The 20,078-nt window shown below is 36.5% G+C and overlaps 3 protein-coding genes and 1 pseudogene across 4 annotated transcripts; 3 read left to right on the forward strand and 1 right to left on the reverse strand.

The window, feature by feature from the left end:
* Nucleotides 1-3,674: 3,674 nt before the first annotated feature.
* LOC104738182 (F-box protein At5g25290 pseudogene) lies at nucleotides 3,675-4,871 on the forward strand (annotated as a pseudogene).
* A 726-nt stretch (nucleotides 4,872-5,597) lies between these two features.
* LOC104736550 (F-box protein At5g25290) lies at nucleotides 5,598-7,616 on the forward strand. The gene is given in 4 exon segments (XM_010456551.3): nucleotides 5,598-5,726; nucleotides 6,100-6,188; nucleotides 6,281-7,059; nucleotides 7,061-7,616. Coding segments are annotated over 3 exon segments (1,284 nt in total). The 5' UTR covers nucleotides 5,598-5,726; nucleotide 6,100; the 3' UTR covers nucleotides 7,478-7,616.
* Nucleotides 7,617-8,316: 700 nt separating this feature from the next.
* Nucleotides 8,317-11,680, forward strand: LOC104736553 (putative glycosyltransferase At5g25310). Of its 2 annotated transcripts, XM_087481374.1 has the most exons (5): nucleotides 8,317-8,807; nucleotides 8,938-9,116; nucleotides 9,769-10,117; nucleotides 10,204-10,805; nucleotides 11,096-11,680. In XM_087481374.1, the coding sequence occupies exons 1-5, from the start codon at nucleotides 8,550-8,552 to the stop codon at nucleotides 11,097-11,099; spliced, it is 1,392 nt and encodes a 463-aa protein (XP_087337500.1). In that variant the 5' UTR covers nucleotides 8,317-8,549; the 3' UTR covers nucleotides 11,100-11,680. The 2 variants fall into 2 exon arrangements, with proteins under 2 accessions (XP_087337500.1, XP_010454855.1); XM_010456553.3 differs by lacking the exon at nucleotides 11,096-11,680 and having other exon boundaries at nucleotides 8,408-8,807; nucleotides 10,204-10,986.
* On the reverse strand, nucleotides 10,961-13,417 carry LOC104736552 (ACT domain-containing protein ACR2). Its single transcript, XM_010456552.3, has 7 exons — nucleotides 13,203-13,417; nucleotides 13,037-13,088; nucleotides 12,796-12,910; nucleotides 12,642-12,709; nucleotides 11,832-12,551; nucleotides 11,637-11,741; nucleotides 10,961-11,460 (listed from the first exon to the last, which is right to left on the reverse strand). The coding sequence occupies exons 1-7, from the start codon at nucleotides 13,271-13,273 to the stop codon at nucleotides 11,077-11,079; spliced, it is 1,515 nt and encodes a 504-aa protein (XP_010454854.1). The 5' UTR covers nucleotides 13,274-13,417; the 3' UTR covers nucleotides 10,961-11,076.
* Nucleotides 13,418-20,078: the final 6,661 nt, after the last annotated feature.

Here is a 20,078-nt window from a genome sequence, read left to right on the forward strand (position 1 = left end):
ACTCGAGGGACATGTATTCATGTTTTTTAGGTCTATCTGTTATCTGGTTATACAACGAATGAAGGTGTTTGGCTCTTTTATCTTTTATCTTTTACACAAGTTAATGGTGGTAGACATTCTAATCCGATAGACGTTATAATTAGGATAGACAAAAAAAAAACAAAATCAATAGAAATAAAACTGACGCACTTACAATCCAGATAGACATAACAAAGTCAATAGACATTACAAGTTAGATAGATATAATAAATCCGATAGACATTACTAACGATAGACATAACAAAAAACAGTAGAAATCTTACTTATCAGTTAGACATGTCTACCGAGGCTAAAAGTAGACATAATACAACCGATAGACAATAAAAAAACAGACCCTTCCAACCTAAGATACAAAAAGACCCTTCCAGCTTACATTCATGGAAGCCACCTGCAAAATAGTTCAGTAGCCTCTGTTGAACAATCAACCATGTTTCTGTTTCTAAAAGGTAATACCCATCCCAAACACATAAATGAGATACCATCTACAAAATACATCACTACTTTGGAAGCTTTCCTTCTGTTTAAGTTTAGGAAAGTTTTAGTTTTCAAAAATGGCAGCATTGACTCCAGTAAACTCCTTTTACCACAATAAAAATCGTAATTGTCTGTCCATCTCGCCATTAATGCATGTCCAATCATTATTAATATTTTCAATTTTGAATTCCCCTACCACTTCTCTTCGTCCACTAAATGAGAGGTTATTTTGGTCTTTTCAAACACTACTTATCCCACAAAACTGGCATTTTTGGCGACAAAACAAAAAACTGGCATTTGGGAAAAATTTTTGAACAAAAATGGCATAACTAATAAAAATCTCATATATATATATATATATATATATATATCTAAGAAAATCTAGTGAGATATGACTCTATGTTGTTTGCCTATATCTAAGAAAACCTAGTGAAATATAACTCTATTGTTGTTTTCATATTCTTGAATTTGCATTCTTGTTGGAGCTCATCTCTAATCTTATTCATTGTTATCTTCTCAAATCGCATCCAAAAATCATGGAGAGTCCTAGATGCGATAATTGCTTCTTTAGTAACTGGTTCTAAATGTATTGCAATATCTTCTTCGACTTCATCATTACCAGAAGAAGGATAGTAGTAACAATTTCTTCTAAGCTCTAAAATTCTAACATTTATCATTTTTACCTAGATAATATAGTAAACAATTGTTATTCATCCTATTACGATAGCTAATATTACAAATTCAATGAAAATTAAAAAGGTGAATGATAAGAAAAATATATTATTTTGTAATAGAAAATTTTCAAAATTATGAAAATAAAAAAATCTCTTCATAAATTAATATTTTATTAATTTATCGATAACTTAATAATTATTAGTTTATCGATAAATTAAAACCTCTATAAATTAATAAAATTTCATGGTCCCGACATTATTAATTTATAGAGGTTTTACTGTATATATATTGTTTGACAACCGAGCTGAATACTTTTTGTAACACTCCCAAACCAAATAGTATGTTTTGGGGGTGGGTGTCGATCAACACCAGGAGGAGTGTCAATCGACACCAGCAAATTTCGGTACGACCATGTTGAATTAAGTTGTTTATTTGGATCGGTTTGGTTTAAGTGGAATCTCCAAACCAACCAAGTATTTAAGCGAAAAATTGACCTAAATCGTGGGTTGAGTGTTGTTCGCCATTTTCAGAGAGAAACAGAGGGAGAAAAGAGAGCGCTTGAGAGTTTTGAGGCTTTTAGGGAGATTCTTGGCTTATGGGGTGAGATCTGTTCCTATGGAGTGGGATCTATTTCTAGGAACAAAGGAGAGGCTTCCTAACGTGTGGATTCATCGTTGTTGGGTAAGATCTTTCTGCAAAAGAGTGAGTGCATGACCATGGCTGATTAAATTCTGAGATCTTTTTTATTTTGCTTTTTTAATGTTGTTTGTGGTGTTTTTTTTGCTTGTTTGGGTTGCTACTTGGTTCCTATAGATTCTTGTGGCCGTTGCTCAAGTTTTGGACGAATTGGAGATGGATAGTGTGACATACCGGTTTCAGAGACTTGCGGATAGGCTTAAAAGAATTGATTTGGCTACCTATGTCACCAAAGTGCGCTTAAATTTTCGGTCAAGGGTCATGAGAGAACTCTAGAGTTAAGCGTGCTTGAGCTGGAGTAGTCTCAGGATTGGTGACCTTCTAGGAAGTAATTGTCGGAACTGTGTGAGTGAGGACAAAACACAGGGTAAGATCATGTGGTGATTTGTAGGGACGATAAACTTGTATTTAAAACTTCTCAAACGTAGCAAACCGACCGTCGGATATGGATGGGCTCACGGGTCTAGTGAGAGTACGTGAGGCTCAGTAAGGAAGGTGAATCCATGAACAGGAATTGGACATGGGTCCACTAAAAGGTGGTGATCGGGGCATTACAAGTGGTATCAGAGCCGAACTCAGACGAGTGTGGAGTCGAGTGGGCTCACACCGTCGGGGGTGATGGTCTTGGTTGGCAACGAGGATGTTGCGATATGTTAATGGGAGGTTTAAAAGAATTGATTTGACCACCTATGTCACCAAAGTGCACTTATCTTTTCGGTTAAGGGTCCTGAGAGAACTCCACAGTTAAGCGTGCTTATGCTGGAGTAGTCTCAGGTTGGGTGTCCTTCCGGAAAGTGACTGTCGGAACTGTGCGAGTGAGGACAATAACACCGGGAAAGATCATGTAGGTAGGGATGGTAAACAAGTCTTTAAAGTCTCATGAACGTAACAAACCGACCATCAGATATCGATGGGCACATGCCTAGTATAACTAAAAAAAACTAAAATATAAAAATACTATGAGATAATTAAATATAAATATTTTTAAGAAAAATTAAATAAATATTAATTATACATCAATTTTTTTTTTACTAATTTAGAATTTTTACTTTTTGGCTTTTCCTATTTTAGTAAATTTAAAATTGACATATGACACATTTTATCCGTGTCACAATCAAATAACTTGAAAACAAAATTTATATGAGAAGACACTTAAAATCTTTTATCAACTTTTTATTTTGGTTAAACTAAACGCATCGTTTTAAGCATCCCTTTCTCTATTTAAGGACGACAAGCAGAGATAATTTTGAGTTTTTCTTTCATCTTCACTTCATTACGGTAATTGCTGAATTGGGTACCTTTGCACACAAATCTCGATCGGTGATCTCGTCTGTGTTTTAAGGTTCTTAATTTCCTAGATTTCCGAGGTTAGTTCTTCTCCCACCTTGTGTTGTTCCTTGGTTTCGATTGATATTTTAGGGTTCTCGTTGTTTGCTCGTTTCGCTCAGATTCGTGTTTTTGATATTTTGGTTTGTTTCGTGTGACCGTTTCATTGGAATTCTATGCATAATAGAAGCTTATATATTCGTAGCTACATGAGGGTTTAGAGTTTAGGGACTCTAGGTTCATACATAGCGATTTAAGGGTTTAGGATTAGGCTTATTTATATAGCGAGCCCCCCCCTTGTTATTACATGTTAGAAGCTTATACATAGCGATTGCGCTAGAAATTAAGAATACGTAAAGCTGAAGCTGAAGTGATAAAACCAAAATGCAACAGTGACATGAACGTTTACATTCTCTTGCTCGTTTGCTTACTTTTTGTTTGGTAGCGTGACTGAAAAAAAAAGCATGAAGACTCCTAGTTCTGGCCGCTGGTCGGAGCTCCCTAACGACATCTTGAGATCTGTACTAGAACGTTTGAGTTTTGTTGATTTTCACCGCGCTAAGATTGTGTGTTCCAATTGGTATTCGGGTTCGAAACAAACGTTGCCTCGAAAAAACGTATTTCCATTGCTGATTCTGTTTCCAGAAGATGGTGGTTGTACTAGGCTGTACAACCCGGAGGAAGATAGTATTTACGGAACAAAGAGAGACTTCTCAGGGACTAGATTCTTGGCAAATTCAGGAAACTAGTTCCTGGTGCTAGATTCTCGTTCCAATCTCTATATCATGGATGTGTTTAGCGAGAAGAGGATTCATCTTCCACCTCTAGAGTTGATCAAAGGTGGCCATTTCAGTCTCCAGCGAGTAGGAGATAAAATATTCAGCGAGAGTTCAAATGATTGTAGCGTAGCATTCATCCAGCACGCGGAAGATCTGAAAGGTCTTTTGTGGGTAGACGAGAAGAAGGAAGAATACGTTGTTGTTTGGTTTTTTGGCATGGTTTCCAGCTATATAGCCTATTGTAAGAACGGGGAAGATCATTACCGTGACATTCCTACACGAACAACCAATGTTCTCAGGGAGTTACGTGGCTTGTCTGATATAGTACTCCATGGTGGTGACAGTCTATACATCTTCACGGCTCGTCAGCTCATTCGAAAACTTGTATTTTCTGGACAAGAAGGTTTCATGGACGTATACAAAAGCGATACATTATTATTACGTAAAGTCAGATTGGATCACATAAGTGGAGGGATATTTCGCAGTAGCATTGCTGTTACAAGAGCAGGAGAGGTTTTATTGGTTCAGAACTTTTATTACGAGATAACAAGATATAGGAGCTTCCGTGTATTCAAGAAGGATCCTAATCCAGACCCTGATGCTATTACTGACGACCCGAACCATATTGTTGAGGTACATTCTCTAGGTGATGAGGCACTGCTTCTTGATTTGGGTATCACCGTGCCTGCCGACCATACCCTTGGTATCGAACCAAACTCCATCTATTTCACCCGTGATGACCGTGTCCACACCTGTAGATGGTATTGTTCATGCATGGACATCTGTGTGTTTAATCTTGCATCAAAGAAACTTAAACGCTTCCCTGATTTTAGTCTCTCCGATATAAGGTTCAAGGATGCTCGATGGTTTCTCCCTTCTTGATTTTGGTTTGAGGGATTTCCAAACTTTTTGTCTTCTATTAATTTATTCTATTTCCATTTCAATTTTTGGTTGGTGGCTCCTAAAACATTTCTGGGCATGACGGTTATACGTTTAGAAATGGTGATGAGTGGTACATCTCAGACCAAAGTCATCTTTTGATTGTATATACAGTATATTACATATCATATTTGTTGTACACAACAATAAACATATTTTCTCTATATAAGCCGTAATATTATTATTTTTTCTTCGTCAAGCCGTGAACTTTTTTGGAAAAAAGGGTTACTTATTTGTTCTATAAGACAGAACTTACCGACTTTTCCACGTAATGTTTAATATCATAATTCATAACCTATAAACATACGTTCAGTTCTTCTTAGCCTAACCAGATGGTGTTTCTCCCATCTTGATTTTTTTTATTTATATTGGTGTTCTTGAGAGATTTCCACACTTGTTCTTTCTTCTTTTTTACTTGTCTTTATTTCTATACATAGAGAGTTTAAAAACATATCATGGACCTGAAAACTCTTGGTTACAAGCCTTAAACATGGTGAATGATACATCACAAATCGCAAACCAAGTCATGACTCCTCATAGTTATGTATGTAGTTAGAAGCCATAACCTATGAAGATACATACTACAACATTCAATTAATAAGCCTCAAAATTTAACTTTATCTAAATTTTTTGTATATAGTACCTTAGTTTAACGGGCTGGCCCGTTTTGAATGTATTTTGTAAAAACAAACGGCGTCGTTTTATGTATCTCTTCTTTTTCTTATTATTCTTCTTCTTCTTCTCCTCTTTAGCGGAGGCAATTTCGAGTTCTTCGAGCTTCTGTGTTTAGGTTCCGAGGTTAGTTCTTCACTTGTTCTCCCAGCTTGTGTTTCGATTGAAAGAATTAGGGTTATGGGTATTTTTTTTTTGTTCTTTTATTGAAGTTCACTCAAATTCGTATTTTTTTGATATAGTTTTAGGGTTTGGTTTGTTTCGATCAAAATCATACGTGAGTCCATCTGTTCTGAATTTACATGTTAAAAGCTGCTTATAGAATATGGCATAGCTCTATATAGAGAGATTGAGGATTAAATTTTTGAATCAGAGGTGGTGTTGTGATTAACGAGACCTAGCTCTTGTTTTTGGTACTGTGACTGAACATATATGACCTTTTGATCGAATGTAACTATAGTTTATATGTATCGATGATGCTAAGAATTTGATTTTGCAGGATGATGGATTCTGAATCTCAGCAAACAACTGTAACTCAAGAAGAGGATTTTACATCAGTAAGGGGAGAAGCAAATGTCAAAGAAACGAGTAAGTGCCAAGAATAGACAACACTATGGTGTAGTATTTGGTAGTGAATAACTAAAGACCATATAACAATATGATCATATTCTCTGTTTCAGAAACAGATAAAAGCATCAAGACTGCTAGTTCTAGCCGCTGGTCGGAGCTCCCTGATGACGTGTTAAGATCCGTGTTCGAACGTTTGAGTCTTGTGGATTTTCACCGTGCTAATATGGTGTGTTCGAATTGGAATTCGTGTTCGAAACGATCCTTGGTAAGAAAAATCGGATCACCATGGCTGATTTTGTTTCCAGAGGATGGTGGTTGTGCTCTCTACAACCCTGATGAAGCTAGAGTTTACAGAACCACGAGAGACTTTTCAGGGACTCGGTTCTTAGCAAACTCAGGCAAATGGTTCCTGGTGCTAGATTCTGTTTCCAATCTCTGTATCATTGATGTGTTTAGTGAGAAGAGGATTCATCTTCCACCTCTAGAGTCGTTCAAAGGTGCGCTTTTTAGTCTTGAGCGAGTAGGAGACAAGAGATTCAAGGCGAGCTTGGTTTATGGTAGCAAAGTTTACACCCAGAGGGCTGAGAATCTGAGAGGTCTTTTGTGGGTAGACGAAGAGAAGCAAGAATACGTTGTTGTCTGGTTCTTTGGCTTGGGTGCCCAATATTTAGCTTATTGGAAGAACGGGGAAGATCACCATAGTGAAGTTTCTACACAAATCGATCGCAAGGACTTAAAAGGCTTGTCTGATATTGTACTCCATGGTGGTGGTAACAGTCTTTACGCCTTGAACACTGATCAAGTCGTTCAAAATCTGAAGTTTTCTAGAATAGGAGGTTTCTTTTACGTGGGTGCGTATCCTCTCACAGAGGGAGCAAGATTTAACAATTAACATTGCTGTTACAACATCAGGAACGGTTTTGTTGGTTGAGAGCATTTTTAACGAGACAACAAGGCGTAGGAGTTTCCGTCTCTACAAGAAGAAGAGTAACTATTTTCCAGAAATAAATGATCTTATGTACAACTCGAACCGGACTGTTGATGAGGTCTACTCTCCAGGTGATGAGGCCCTGCTTCTTGGTTTGGGTATCACCGTGCCTGCTGACCCTAACCTTGGTCTCGAACCAGACTCTATCTACTTCACCCGTAATGACCGTGCTTGCAAACGTGGCCAAGATTCGTCCCCGGACATCTGTGTATTCAATCTCGCAACAAAGACCCTGAAACGCTTCTCTGGTCTCGGTCTCGATCTCTCCAACAACAACAACTTAAAGCTCAAGGATGCTCGGTGGTTTCTCTCATCTTGAATTTGATTCTCTCTCTGCATTTTTGTTGTTCTCTAAATTCTCTTTTGTTGTTCTAGCTAGTCGGGCTTTGAAAAACTATCTTTGGTTTCATTTTGTTCTATAACATTTAGAATTTATAAACTTTGCCATGTGTTCAGCATAACTCAATTTATAAAATGTAGTAGTATTAAAAAAAAAAAAAAAAAAAAAAAAACACTTGACCAGGCCTAAGTACAAAAATGGCAGTCCATATATTAATTAATACGAATAAAAACTGCATTAGTAAAAACTTAAATAAATTCATTTATTTCTGTTTATGAAAGACAAAAATAGTTGAATAAAGAATTTATAGATTTCGTTTCCTTGTAAAAACAAAAAAAAAAAATCTAAATACAGATATAATTAAATAGATCAAAATGGTAAAAGATATGTAAAAAGTGTATTCGAATATATTAAATATAGGAAAATTTTCATAAATACCACTAAAATATGTTTTTATTCTAAAAATACCATAATTTAGTTTTTTTTCCAAAAATACCACTAAAATGTAAAATTTTCCAAAAATACCACATAATTGAATTAAAATTCTAATACTAAAAACTAATTCCTAAATTCTAAATATTAAACCCTACCCCTAAAAACTATACCCTAAAACTAAATGTGTCAACCCAAATCTAAAAAAAAAATCTACATCCTTAAAAATCAATTTTAGGAAAAAAAACTTTTGTGGTATTTTTGAAAAAAAAAACTAAAATGTGGTATTTTTGAAAAAAAAAACATTTTTAGTGGTATTTAAAGGAATTTCTCTTAAATATACTAGTCACACTATATACATTGTACAAACAAATTATCTGAACCATGAACACTGAACAAATATGTTTTATAATAAAAACTTGTAAAAAACAAATTCTCATTTATTTTAAAAACTCCATTAAAACAATCTTTCGCACATACCTCTCCTTCTCTCCGCGCCTTTTCATTTCGTCACTCTCTCTCTCTCTCTCTCTCTCTCTCTCTCTCTCTCTCTCTCTCTCTCTCTCTTTCTCATTCTCTTTCTAAAAATTTCCCGGGAAAGCGTTTTCTCGGAGAAATCATGGATAAGTTTCAGAACCGGTACACGAGATTCGGATTCGTTTCGATTTGTATCGGATCGATCGCGCTCGTTGTATTGTTATCTCGTTGCTCGACTTCGTTCTTCGATTACTCTCTCCAGAAATTCGAATTCTCGTTCCCAGACACTGAGCTTCTCCGAAGAAACGTTTACACTACTAACGCCGGCGTCGTCGTCGATTCTCGCGATGTTTCTCAACAGATCCTCTCTCTCCGATCTACTACTAATTCCTCTGTAACAGTAAGCTTCTTCTTCAAAATTTCTCTCTCTGTAACCGTAAATTTCAAAATTCGAATCTGAGAATTTTCTCGTCATCGTCATCTTCTCATCTGATTCCGTTCTCGTTAAATTTTCAAAATGTTGGATTCAGTTACAGAGTAAACCGGAAAAACTAAACCGGAGAGATTTAGTGGAAGAAGGATTAGCGAAAGCAAGAGCTTCGATTCTAGAAGCTTCTTCTTCTTCGAATCGTAACAATACTACTACTACATTGTTCAAAATCGATCTTCCAAACCCAGACATTTATCGTAATCCTTCAGCTTTACATCGGTAAATTCTAAGTTTCCCATGATTTTTTTTTTTTTTTTTAATTTTAATTTTAATTTGAATTACATTCCAAAAATTCGAGTTTAACTTTTTTTTGTAACTACTTAGCTTTAAAGTCACTGCGCACGGCTAATTCTCGTGGATTTTTTAGTTTTTTACATTTTTTATAAAAATTTATAAAAGATTCTTGTAATTGACGCTAACGAATCCATGAATTTGAAATACACACCACTGGTTTTGTATCATAGTTTCTGAAAAAAAAAGCATGCATACTTTTTCATACATGATGATGAACACCTGCTTTATGGTATATATACACTAAAGATCAAGATCATGATTTTTTTTTTTTGAGCCTTTCTCAAGCAATTACTACATTAAGATTAGTGATGATTATAATACTAGGCGGTGCAATTAAGGTTAAGGGTCTGTCATGTGTCATTTTCACTATTAATTAAATTACTGCGCAAGCTATATAGCTTACAGTTACACTAATTTAATATTTGTATGGTCCATAATCACTTTTTAGTCTATATACTTACAAAGAGTGTGTCAGAGAGTTCATCCCTTTTTAACAATGATTTTTATCATACGTACCGTTTAATTAGTTTAGTTTATTTATTGGTAAGTGTAAAGATGTTTGCTACTATTTTTGTAGGAGTTACTTGGAAATGGAGAAGAGGTTTAAGGTGTATGTATACGAAGAAGGTGAGCCACCTTTAGTTCACGATGGACCGTGTAAGAGTGTGTACGCGGTTGAAGGGAGGTTTATAACGGAGTTGGAGAAAAGGAAGACGAGGTTTCGTACCTACGATCCGAGCCAAGCTTATGTTTACTTTTTGCCGTTTAGTGTTTCTTGGCTGGTTCGGTACTTATACGAAGGCAACTCTAATGCTGAGCCTTTGAGAACGTTCGTTTCTGATTATATTAGATTGGTTTCTACTAATCATCCTTTTTGGAACCGTACTAATGGAGCTGATCACTTCATGCTTGCTTGTCACGATTGGGTAAATTAATTGAACATTTCATCATCTCTCCGTTTTTTGTTTTGCTTAATACAGAATTTTGTATAAAATGGGTTTCTTAAATGCAGGGGCCTCTCACTTCCAAAGCTAATAAGGATCTATTCAACACATCGATTCGAGTTATGTGTAATGCTAATTCATCAGAAGGGTTTAACCCTGCAAAAGACGTGACTCTTCCTGAGATCAAACTCTATGGTGGTGTAGTTGATCCCAAGCTCAGGTTATCTAAAACCCTATCCGCTTCTCCGCGGCCTTACCTCGGGTTCTTCGCAGGTGGTGTCCACGGTCCTGTCAGACCGATCCTTTTAAAACACTGGAAACAGCGTGACCCGGATATGCCTGTATATGAATACCTTCCTAAACACTTAAACTACTACGATTTCATGAGAAGTTCAAAGTTCTGTTTCTGTCCCAGTGGCTATGAGGTAGCTAGCCCTAGAGTTACTGAAGCCATCTACTCCGAGTGTATCCCCGTCATTCTCTCTGTTAACTTTGTGTTGCCCTTCACTGATGTTCTTCGTTGGGAGACCTTCTCTGTTCTGGTCGACGTTTCAGATATTCCGAGGTTGAAGGAGATTCTCATGTCGATCTCTGATGAGAAATACGAATGGCTTAAACGTAACTTGCGGTCTGTGAGGAGACATTTCGAGCTTAATGATCCTCCTAAGAGGTTTGATGCGTTTCACTTGACTCTTCACTCTATTTGGTTACGTAGACTTAACTTGATGCTTACGTAAGGATGATGACCACTCGTAGGTAATATTCTGTTAGATTTTGTAATCACATATCTCAGAAATGTATGTAAACCTTAAAGTCTAGATTGAATGGAGAAGAAGATAAATTTGATGTTATAATTAGTTAATGAATTATTGCAATTTTCTATGCCAATATAAAAAGATCTAAATCTTTATACCATACCCATAATAATTACTAACTATCAATCATTTGGTTGGGACGAAGTTGAGTGAAAGGCGTTCCATCTGTGAGCGAAGGATGTCACCAAGCGAGAGACGGTGAGGTTGCGGTTGCGGTTGCGGTTGTGGTGCGGCTGAGACTGTTTGTTCATCAGGTCCAACTGTGTCTGTTCTTGTGTCTTCATTCTTGACCTCGAGGTGGATCGGTCTCATCTCTTTCTTCACTGATTCCCCAAACTCCATATCGATTTTGTTGCCGGAAATATCTCTGACGTAGAAAGCGTTGAGGGACTTCTGACCGTGCGTCTCCACGTCTGCACGAACAACGGTCAAGCCGTTTTCACGGAGGACACGGGTTATGTCAGAGAGTAAGCCTAGTCTGTTCTCTGCGCATAACTCCAACTTCACCCCCTGCATTACCCACACACACCAACACACACCCAAATTGTTTTACCATTCTTAACTAGAATCCAAACAGTTTTGGTGAATCTTCCTCTAAATTTCTTCTGGCTGAGACATCTCAAAGTTAGTAATTGTGTAGATTGATCTATTCTGGTTTTAAAGCACAGTAGAAATGTTAACATTACCTCGCAAACCCGGCGTTCTATTGCAGCCTCTAAGCATTTTATCACCCGTTCTTTCTCGCCTTCCGTGTTCAAAGCTCTTCCATCTATGTGTCTTATGAAGTATTCCTACAAGTTTCAAAACATTAGATAAACATTTGAACCTGAAAAGGGGGCTAATGGTTTCAAGGAAGCTATAGATATATTTTCTTGGTCTACCTGAAAAGCATCAGCTCCATCGGACCGTAGAGCAGCGTGGAAGATAACATATTGCATGTCAACTAAAGTGCATATTGTATCAAACATGAGCCTTCTTCGATCCTTAGACTTTACTGTCACAATAGAGTATCCTCTCTCTTCGCAATTACCAATCGAAACTATCGTTGTCTTCCTCTCCTTTTGATCACCGTACAATAACTTGGATGAAAATAATGACAGTGGTGAAGGCTCACAAAACGGTTCGTCAAAGTCTCTCACAGATAGCATTAGCTGATGCAACCGTCTCTCTACGTTACTATTCATACACCCTTTGCCTTGTCCCGCAAGAAACCCATCAGTCTCGTTCTCCTTGTGACCTACGTGTGTAGAGTTGGAAGCAGGATCCGCTGTGGCACGTATAACAGTACTGAGGTGGTCCTCAATGGAAGCCAAGCGGCTCGGGTCATCTATGGGAGCGTGAGTGTTGTCATCAGAAACATAGGCTATGCAAGCCAAACGAGCATTGTGGCTCCAAGCATGAGCTTCCAATACGTTGCAATGTAAGTCCGCGAAAGCAGCAAATATCTCTGAAAAGAGTCCAGGTCGGTCTGTCCCGGTCATCTCTATTGCTGTGTGTTCGCCGTGATCAGCCAGTGGAGGTTCCAAGGCGTTGCTGTTTGGGTTGTTACTCGCTTCACTAGCCTTTATAAAATCTGATTCTCGCCTACTCGTACCAATGGCCTATACATTATCAATTTCATCTAACTCATTACTACACTCAAATCAAACATATATATGATTCATTCAGGGACTAAAGTTTAGAAGACAAACATGTGTGATGTGATTGATGACGCTTTTATCAGTGAGTTTATTGCCATGCTCGTCTTTAACATGGAAAACTGCACACATATATATACAAGCAAGTTCTCAAAGCTAAGCTCCTCAACTAAGTTAAATTGTAAGGAAATTAATTTATATGTTATACCATCCATGAACCAACCACCATCGGAAGAGATGTAACTCTTGATGATAATAAGATTCATATCTGTCAAGATTTGCACCACTTCTAAAAGAAGTCCTTGTTTGTTCTCGCTGTTCACCTTCATTATCAACCGTACGTTTCACATTAATTAGAGGACACCCCAACCAGATATGCACAATGGAACAACAAAACACAAGAACAATTCGCACAAAGAACACCATTGGATCCAATATTTTCTGTGTACCTTCACAACGGTGCAATCTTGGATGCTGTCATTGTCAATGTAGACCCTGCACCTGAAAATTACACACACAAAATAAAAAGGTGATCATGATGAGAAAATTTATACACATGCACTCATATACATTGCTGTTGAACGGATCTATTAGAGATGAAGATAAAAAGCTTACGGTGGTCCGTATATGCGTTCACCGAGATTGTCAAAATCAGGATCAAAGTAAGGCCAGCAAACTTTCTGCATTGTCTATATCACACGATCTGTATTAGAATTAGGTCAGGAAATATGTGTTTTTGTAGATTTGAGGGTTTTTTTGTGTGTGTGTATATATGAAACCGTGTAGACAAAAAGGTTAGATTGGTGTCTTAGACAGAGGAGGCTGTGAATGAAGAAGAGATTTCAACCTTTTAATACAGAGGATTTAACAAGATGGTCATTTACTAAATTTAGCTTGGGGAATAAGTGTGAAATAACGTGTGGAAGAAGTTATTCTAGAGATAAAACTTTTGAAAAATATCTAATAGAAATTCTATTATAGATACATCAAGGATAATGATTAAATCACATTCTAGAATCGAATTCAAATATAGTGTAGAGTTAATTAGTAGTATAGGTCAAGAACTTATCAAAGTCAAATACTAAGAATTGGTAAGAGACTCAAGTGAAATAAGGTGTTCCTTGTTTTCTTGCTTGTTCCTCTCTTCTTATTCTTTGGTAACCTCCACATGTTTTCCTAAGTTTTTGGGGGAAACTAAGTTGCAAAAATCTCTGTTACGTTATAATTTAATACTAGAAATACATTTTCCTAAAGTTTAGTAGAATCGAGAGCATTAACTCCATGTGACTAATTTAGAAACCACATACACAAAAACGTGTGATCTGTTTGAAACGGTCTCCAAACTTCACCAAATAATGAAAATTTTCCTCTACAAGATTTAGTAAATACCAATGGTGACTTGACTCAGAGAGGTCGTTTTTGGTTTCCCCATGTTTAGATCTAGATCCGTGATTCAACGAAGAAAGGGATGTGTGATCGGTAAAAGTTCCTAATAGTACCAAACCACAGAGGCCCTGGTCATCTTCTTCTTATTAGCAATCAAGTCTTAGGAAAACACAAGAGGTTTACAAACATACACACTATAGCTTCTTTTATAAACATACACACTAATCACATGAACTCCTACATCAATCACAAAAGTGACTTCTTCTTCATTTTAGATATGAAAATTTGTTAGGCGCTAATCAAAGGTTTGATGCGAACTTGATGTTTAACTACGAAATTGGAGAAATTGTTAAACTTGGCAACTTCTCCAGTATTATGATTCGCATTGAGCTCGCACTTGTTCCGGTGAAGAAGTGGAATATAAAAAATTAGGCCACAAATAAATTTCATGTTGTTCACTGGATGTTTCTTCCCATAATTCACACATGTTAACAGTCATTTATTCTTTTATGTTATATTGTAATATTCTCTAATATAGTTTAGGAAGTTATATGACTTGGTCCTCAAGTCTAGTATATTTGGGTTTCTCTTTGTATATATATGAGATGTAATTGCTCGAGATCAATAACACAAATATTCTGAATACCTAGCAATCTCTAGTTTGTCATGGTATTAGAGCCAGATTCACCTATTTCTTGGAAAACAAAGAAGCAAGACAAGGTGTCTCATTCATCCGCGGAAGCTGAGTATCGGTCTATGAGAAATGCTTTAACGGAAGTTTTATGGCTACGAAAGCTATTTGTTGATTTGGGATGTCCTCAGCCTCAATCCGTTCGTTTGTTTTGTGAAAGTGAGGCCGCTATCCACATTTCGTCTAATTCGGTGTTTCATGAGCGTATTAAACATATCGAGTCTGATTGTCATGATGTTCGGGATGCAGTTCAAGATGGTACACTAACAATGATTCATGTTGGTACTACCGATCAAATTGCTAATATATTTACCAAGGCTTTAGGACGTGTTCCATTTGAGAGACTATCATCCAAGTTGGGCATTTGTGATCTTCATGCTCCAACTTGAAGGGGAGTATTGGAATATATATTTACATATTTATGTTATATTGTAATATTCTCTAATATAGTTTAGGAAGTTATATGACTTGGTCCTCAAGTCTAGTATATTCGGGTTTCTCTTTGTATATATATGAGATGTAATTGCTCAAGATCAATAACACAAATATTCTGAATACCTAGCAATCTCTAATTTGTCATTTATTTTTTATAATAAATTATTTCCCCAAAATTGGCAGTTGTACCTGTAAAAAACTTTTTATAGTAATTTTTATATTTTACTAATGTACCCATTAAAATTTTTTATTTACTTTTTTTTTTTCATAAAGATTTACATTTTTTTTTTGTTTTTAAATTGTCTATATATAACTCACATACATGCACTACATCACTCACTACCCCTCCTATAGAGAAAATAAAAACACAAATCACAGGTAATTCACACTCCCTAGCTCCTCTAAGTTTTAATTCTTTATTTTTTTATTTTTTTATTTGTTTTAACTATTTTTTTATTTCTTTTTGTTTAAATCAAGAGATACAAGTTTTCATTAAGACCAAAAATGGAAGAACGTACACCGTGGAGGTGACATCGACAGACACGATCGCAGACATGAAGATGAAGATCTACTAAGCCACTCAGTGGCGGAGCCAGACCCACATTTTAGAGGAGTAAAATTTGTTTTTTTTGGTGGAATGGGTAACATTGCAAATATTAAGAGGTTAAAATAAAAATTTATTTAGTTAATAGGTACAAATCTAAACTTTTAAAAGGGTTACAAAGAGAATTTGATTTAAATGGAGTCAAAATGTAAAATTTGAAAGGTCAAAATAAAAATTTTAAATTTATTGGGGTCAAAATTTATTTGGGTCATTTTATAATTTCTACCTAAAAATATATTTAAAAAAGTTAGTGGGATGAGCTCACCCCACATCCTTTACGTCTCCGACTCTAAAGCGACGGGAAGATCTTCAGCGCAAAGAGGGGAGTCACATTGTACAGCTACAATATCGGAACGCTTGCCACCATTCAGATGAAGAAATAGCTGACTTCGGGCTAAGTAATGAAGCTGTCGTCGAAGTTGATTTGACAAAGTGTCTTCAATAATTAATCTCGAATAATAATATTGATCTTTTTGTTTCTTGCTCGTCTAATATCTCTAGTTTTTAATGTTTTTGTCACGTCTCTTGTTTTGTGATAAATTAGTGCACTTTGCTTGTCATGCATGTCAACTTAATATTAAAATACCGAATGTTTGTGTCTTTACAATTTTGAAGGAACTCATCCAGCGAGGGATGCATAAAAGTTTTTTGGATGGGGCACAAAGACACATATAACTAATAATATTGAATTTATATCATAAAGTGTTAAATAAATAAATATTTGACAATATTATTATCTTGCGTTTTTCATAAATTTAAAAATTTGAATTAAAAAACGAGACAAAATTTTTAAGTGTTGCTTATATTGGTTTATAATTATACTTAATTACTTATATTAGATATATATTTAATTTAATAATAAGAAAATACACATATATATATTTAATTTAATAATAAGAAAATACACATTTACAAACTTAAAATTCACAATAAACTATAAATACATATATTACATTTAAATTTACATATCTAACCATATCACACAAATTTAAACTCAAAATATAATAAATGAGCTACAAAACAGATAAGGGAAAAATGTTAGAAAAGGTAGTATATTAGTAACAATAAACAATATTAAGCATGTATACTATAAAATATAAATATGAATTAAATTTGTTAAAGTTAAACTGGAAATAGAAAAATAAAATAGAACTGAAAATATATAATTTTATCTAAGGAAAAAATAGAATATAAAAAATTCATCCAGTATAAAAGGAATAAAAAGCAAAATAGTCCATTGCCAACTGAACTAAAGAAGCAACTAATTTTCATGTACTGGGTAAACATTAAAAATGATAGGAGGCACGTGCCTCGCCTCTCTCACGTAGATCCGCCCCTGTTGCTTGGTCTTAAAAGATTTTAAACCACACAATGGTCCCATCAAAATCGATTACTTTGATTATGAACGAATTTCAAAAGGCTTTAATTAGTAGTCTAGTGGTAGGTACGTACGCTGCCTAGAGACGCAGATCATTTGAAGCGAAGAAATCAAACAAAATTAAGAGCAAGATTATCAGTGGTCTGTTATAAGTGGATTGTTAAACAGGTTATTATATAAATTAATTGTGTATTGTTTTGAATATAAGAACCTATGATCTGTTAGTTAAATTTTTCTCCTCCAATAGTAGGTTCTAATTTTGGGTCTCCTATTTTTTAAAATATTGTTTTTTGAAATTTAAATATTTTAAATAGAATAGAAATGGTATAAATATGTAAACATTTAAGATTTTATAAAAATAAAAAATATTGCATTTAAGATTTTATAAAAATAGGAAAATATTGCATTTTATAAATATATTTACATGTTTATAGTCTATGCATGGACATGAACATATATTTAAAATGGTAGATATGATTACTGAAACTTTGGAAGTGTTAAGGTCTTTGCATAATTGATGTTTTAGTTTCTGGTTCTGGCTGTACTTAGTTGTATATGGGTTATCCATGCAACAAAACCGTTAATAGAGACACTTACAGACACTGTTGGGATATTGTAACGCCCCCGAACTGTTCTATGACCACGCAGGCCATCAGACAGCCACGGGACGCCACTATGGGAACTGTACCAAGGTGATCCAGTCGAGGGACGGAAGCTGCAGACTTCCCGACCGGTCCTCCCTAGCACAATTCCACCCGCAACCGAGACTACTTAGGCTTTGCAACCCTTGCGGCCTGGTGCGTTGTGTTGACCCGGACAAGGCCGAGTACCATTTGCAACTTGCCATGCTTTCCTCGAAAACCGAATATATTACTTCAATAGTTTATTACATTGAAAATAAATCATTAAAGCAATATATAAAGATAGTCGGATAACTTGTCATAAATCACTTATGAAAATATAGGGTTTTACAAAGAACACAAGAAAACCCTATCCGGTACCCTAATGTTTGTTCCAGCTCTAGACTCACTTAGGCTTCCTGCAAGACAAAATAATATCATGAGTAATCTAAGATTACTCAGTGAGCCTGGGCACCCCTTTCTCCTAAACAGGATTCTACTTCCCAACCCGACTACCCCAGCAAGCAAAAAAAACAAGCAAGGCAAACTAGCAAGCAAGTAATCAAAGCAACGCAACAGAAACAAAGCGGAAGCAACAAATAACAAACAAGCGAGAGAAATTAGAACGACACAACTCTACTCGGACGAACTATACTCGCTAAACACAGAGAAAGATGACTAGAGGTACCAGGACTGCTCATAGGCATGCTCACTTGGACAAAATAGACTCTTAACTCTTACACGACTCGCAAGGACGACTAGAATAAAACAAGGGACGCTTGAAATACCCTAAACTCCTTCACCTATGGACCCTCGATAATCTGTTCCATTCCACAACACTTCCCATGCATAAACCACAAAGGTAACCAGCATGAGCCACCAAAGGTTACATCGTCATGTAACGGTCACGCTTGTAGCTAGCTAGCCGTGACATTGTCCCGCGCGAGTGATCATCGGGAACTCTCGCGAGACAGAACCGCATTTGGAACAGAAGATCGACACTTTATTCTAGCTAGGACTCGAGAAACAAATTCAAGAGACTTCGCTAAAATAAACCAACCAATCAAGCAAGAAAATCAAGCAACTCAAGCATGAAATTCAAGCAAGAAAACATGCAACAATCAACAAGCAATAGAATAACAATTCATGCGACTTAGATTGTTTTACAAGCATGCAATCCATTTAAACCACTTAAGCATATTAATGCAACAAGTTCGATTACAATGCAATCCATTTTAAGCGATTTAACCCATTTAAATCCTTTAAGTCCAATTAAGCATGCAAGCTAACCTCATCCGATTTTACGCAATAAAAATTGCTAACAAACTTCCCAATTTAATCATGCATGCAACCGGTTTTAAGCAAGAGATATTGCTAGTAAATTCGCTAAGTCTCAGCATGCATGCAATCCTCTTAACCAACTTTTAAGCGTTCCAATTTTACTTAAAATGCATCCAAATTTATCTTGCATGGTGATTCTTAGCTCCAATTCGATGTTCCCTTAACATGAATCTAACATGAATCCTACCATATTTCGCATGCACTAATTTAAACTGATTCTACCATGAATCTAGTCTACATGCAACACGCAAATGGTGACCGCAAGGATCTAAAGATCCATGCAGCACCGCACACAATTACCGCAGAACTCACCCTTACACAACCGATGATGACCGGACTCCACTGCACCACTGATCAGACAATCTTCTTCTTCACGTCAGACAGCTTCCCGCTCTCGTCCGCTTTCACCCGCAACCACCGTCTCTTCTCGGTTCGCTTTCTACACCAGCAGCGTCTCCTTCTCGGCTCACTTCGGCGTAATTACCGTCTCCAATCGCCTCTCTCTCTCGACGCAAGCAGCGCTTCGCTATGATCTCCCTCTCGTTTCTCTCTTGGTTTTGAGAGAAACAACAACTTTAGGTGTTTGAGAAATTTGAGAGAAATGAGAGAAAAATGAGCAAATGAAGTCGCAAGCCTCATATTTATAGGCTCGACCTCTCCTTCTCCTTCCTTAGTGCGGTTTGACAAATGGCAAATCTTTTGTTTGCATGCGGCGCGTGCGCTACACGCCCCAATCCCCAAGCGAATTTTCATTTTGCAACCCAAAATTCTTTCTGCATGCATTGCATGCAAGCTGATTGGTCAATTTTTATAAAGGAAAAAGATTCCTTGCTTCCTTCGGCAGAACTCGTCCTTCCGTCCGACGCTCTTGACATTTCTTGACATTTCTCGGTCTCGCTCGGAAGCTCCTCTTGGTCATCGCTCGGACACTATCGGCTCTCTCGGCAACTCTCGGACAATTTTCTCGGATCTTTGGACACTATCGGTCCTCTCGGCAATCGTCTCGGACGACATGGGCAGTACGTCTCAGACAGCA

The sequence above is a fragment of the Camelina sativa genome, chromosome 13, assembly GCF_030686135.1.
Source record: "Camelina sativa cultivar CO46 ecotype springtype chromosome 13, ASM3068613v1".
Lineage (NCBI taxonomy): Eukaryota > Viridiplantae > Streptophyta > Magnoliopsida > Brassicales > Brassicaceae > Camelina > Camelina sativa.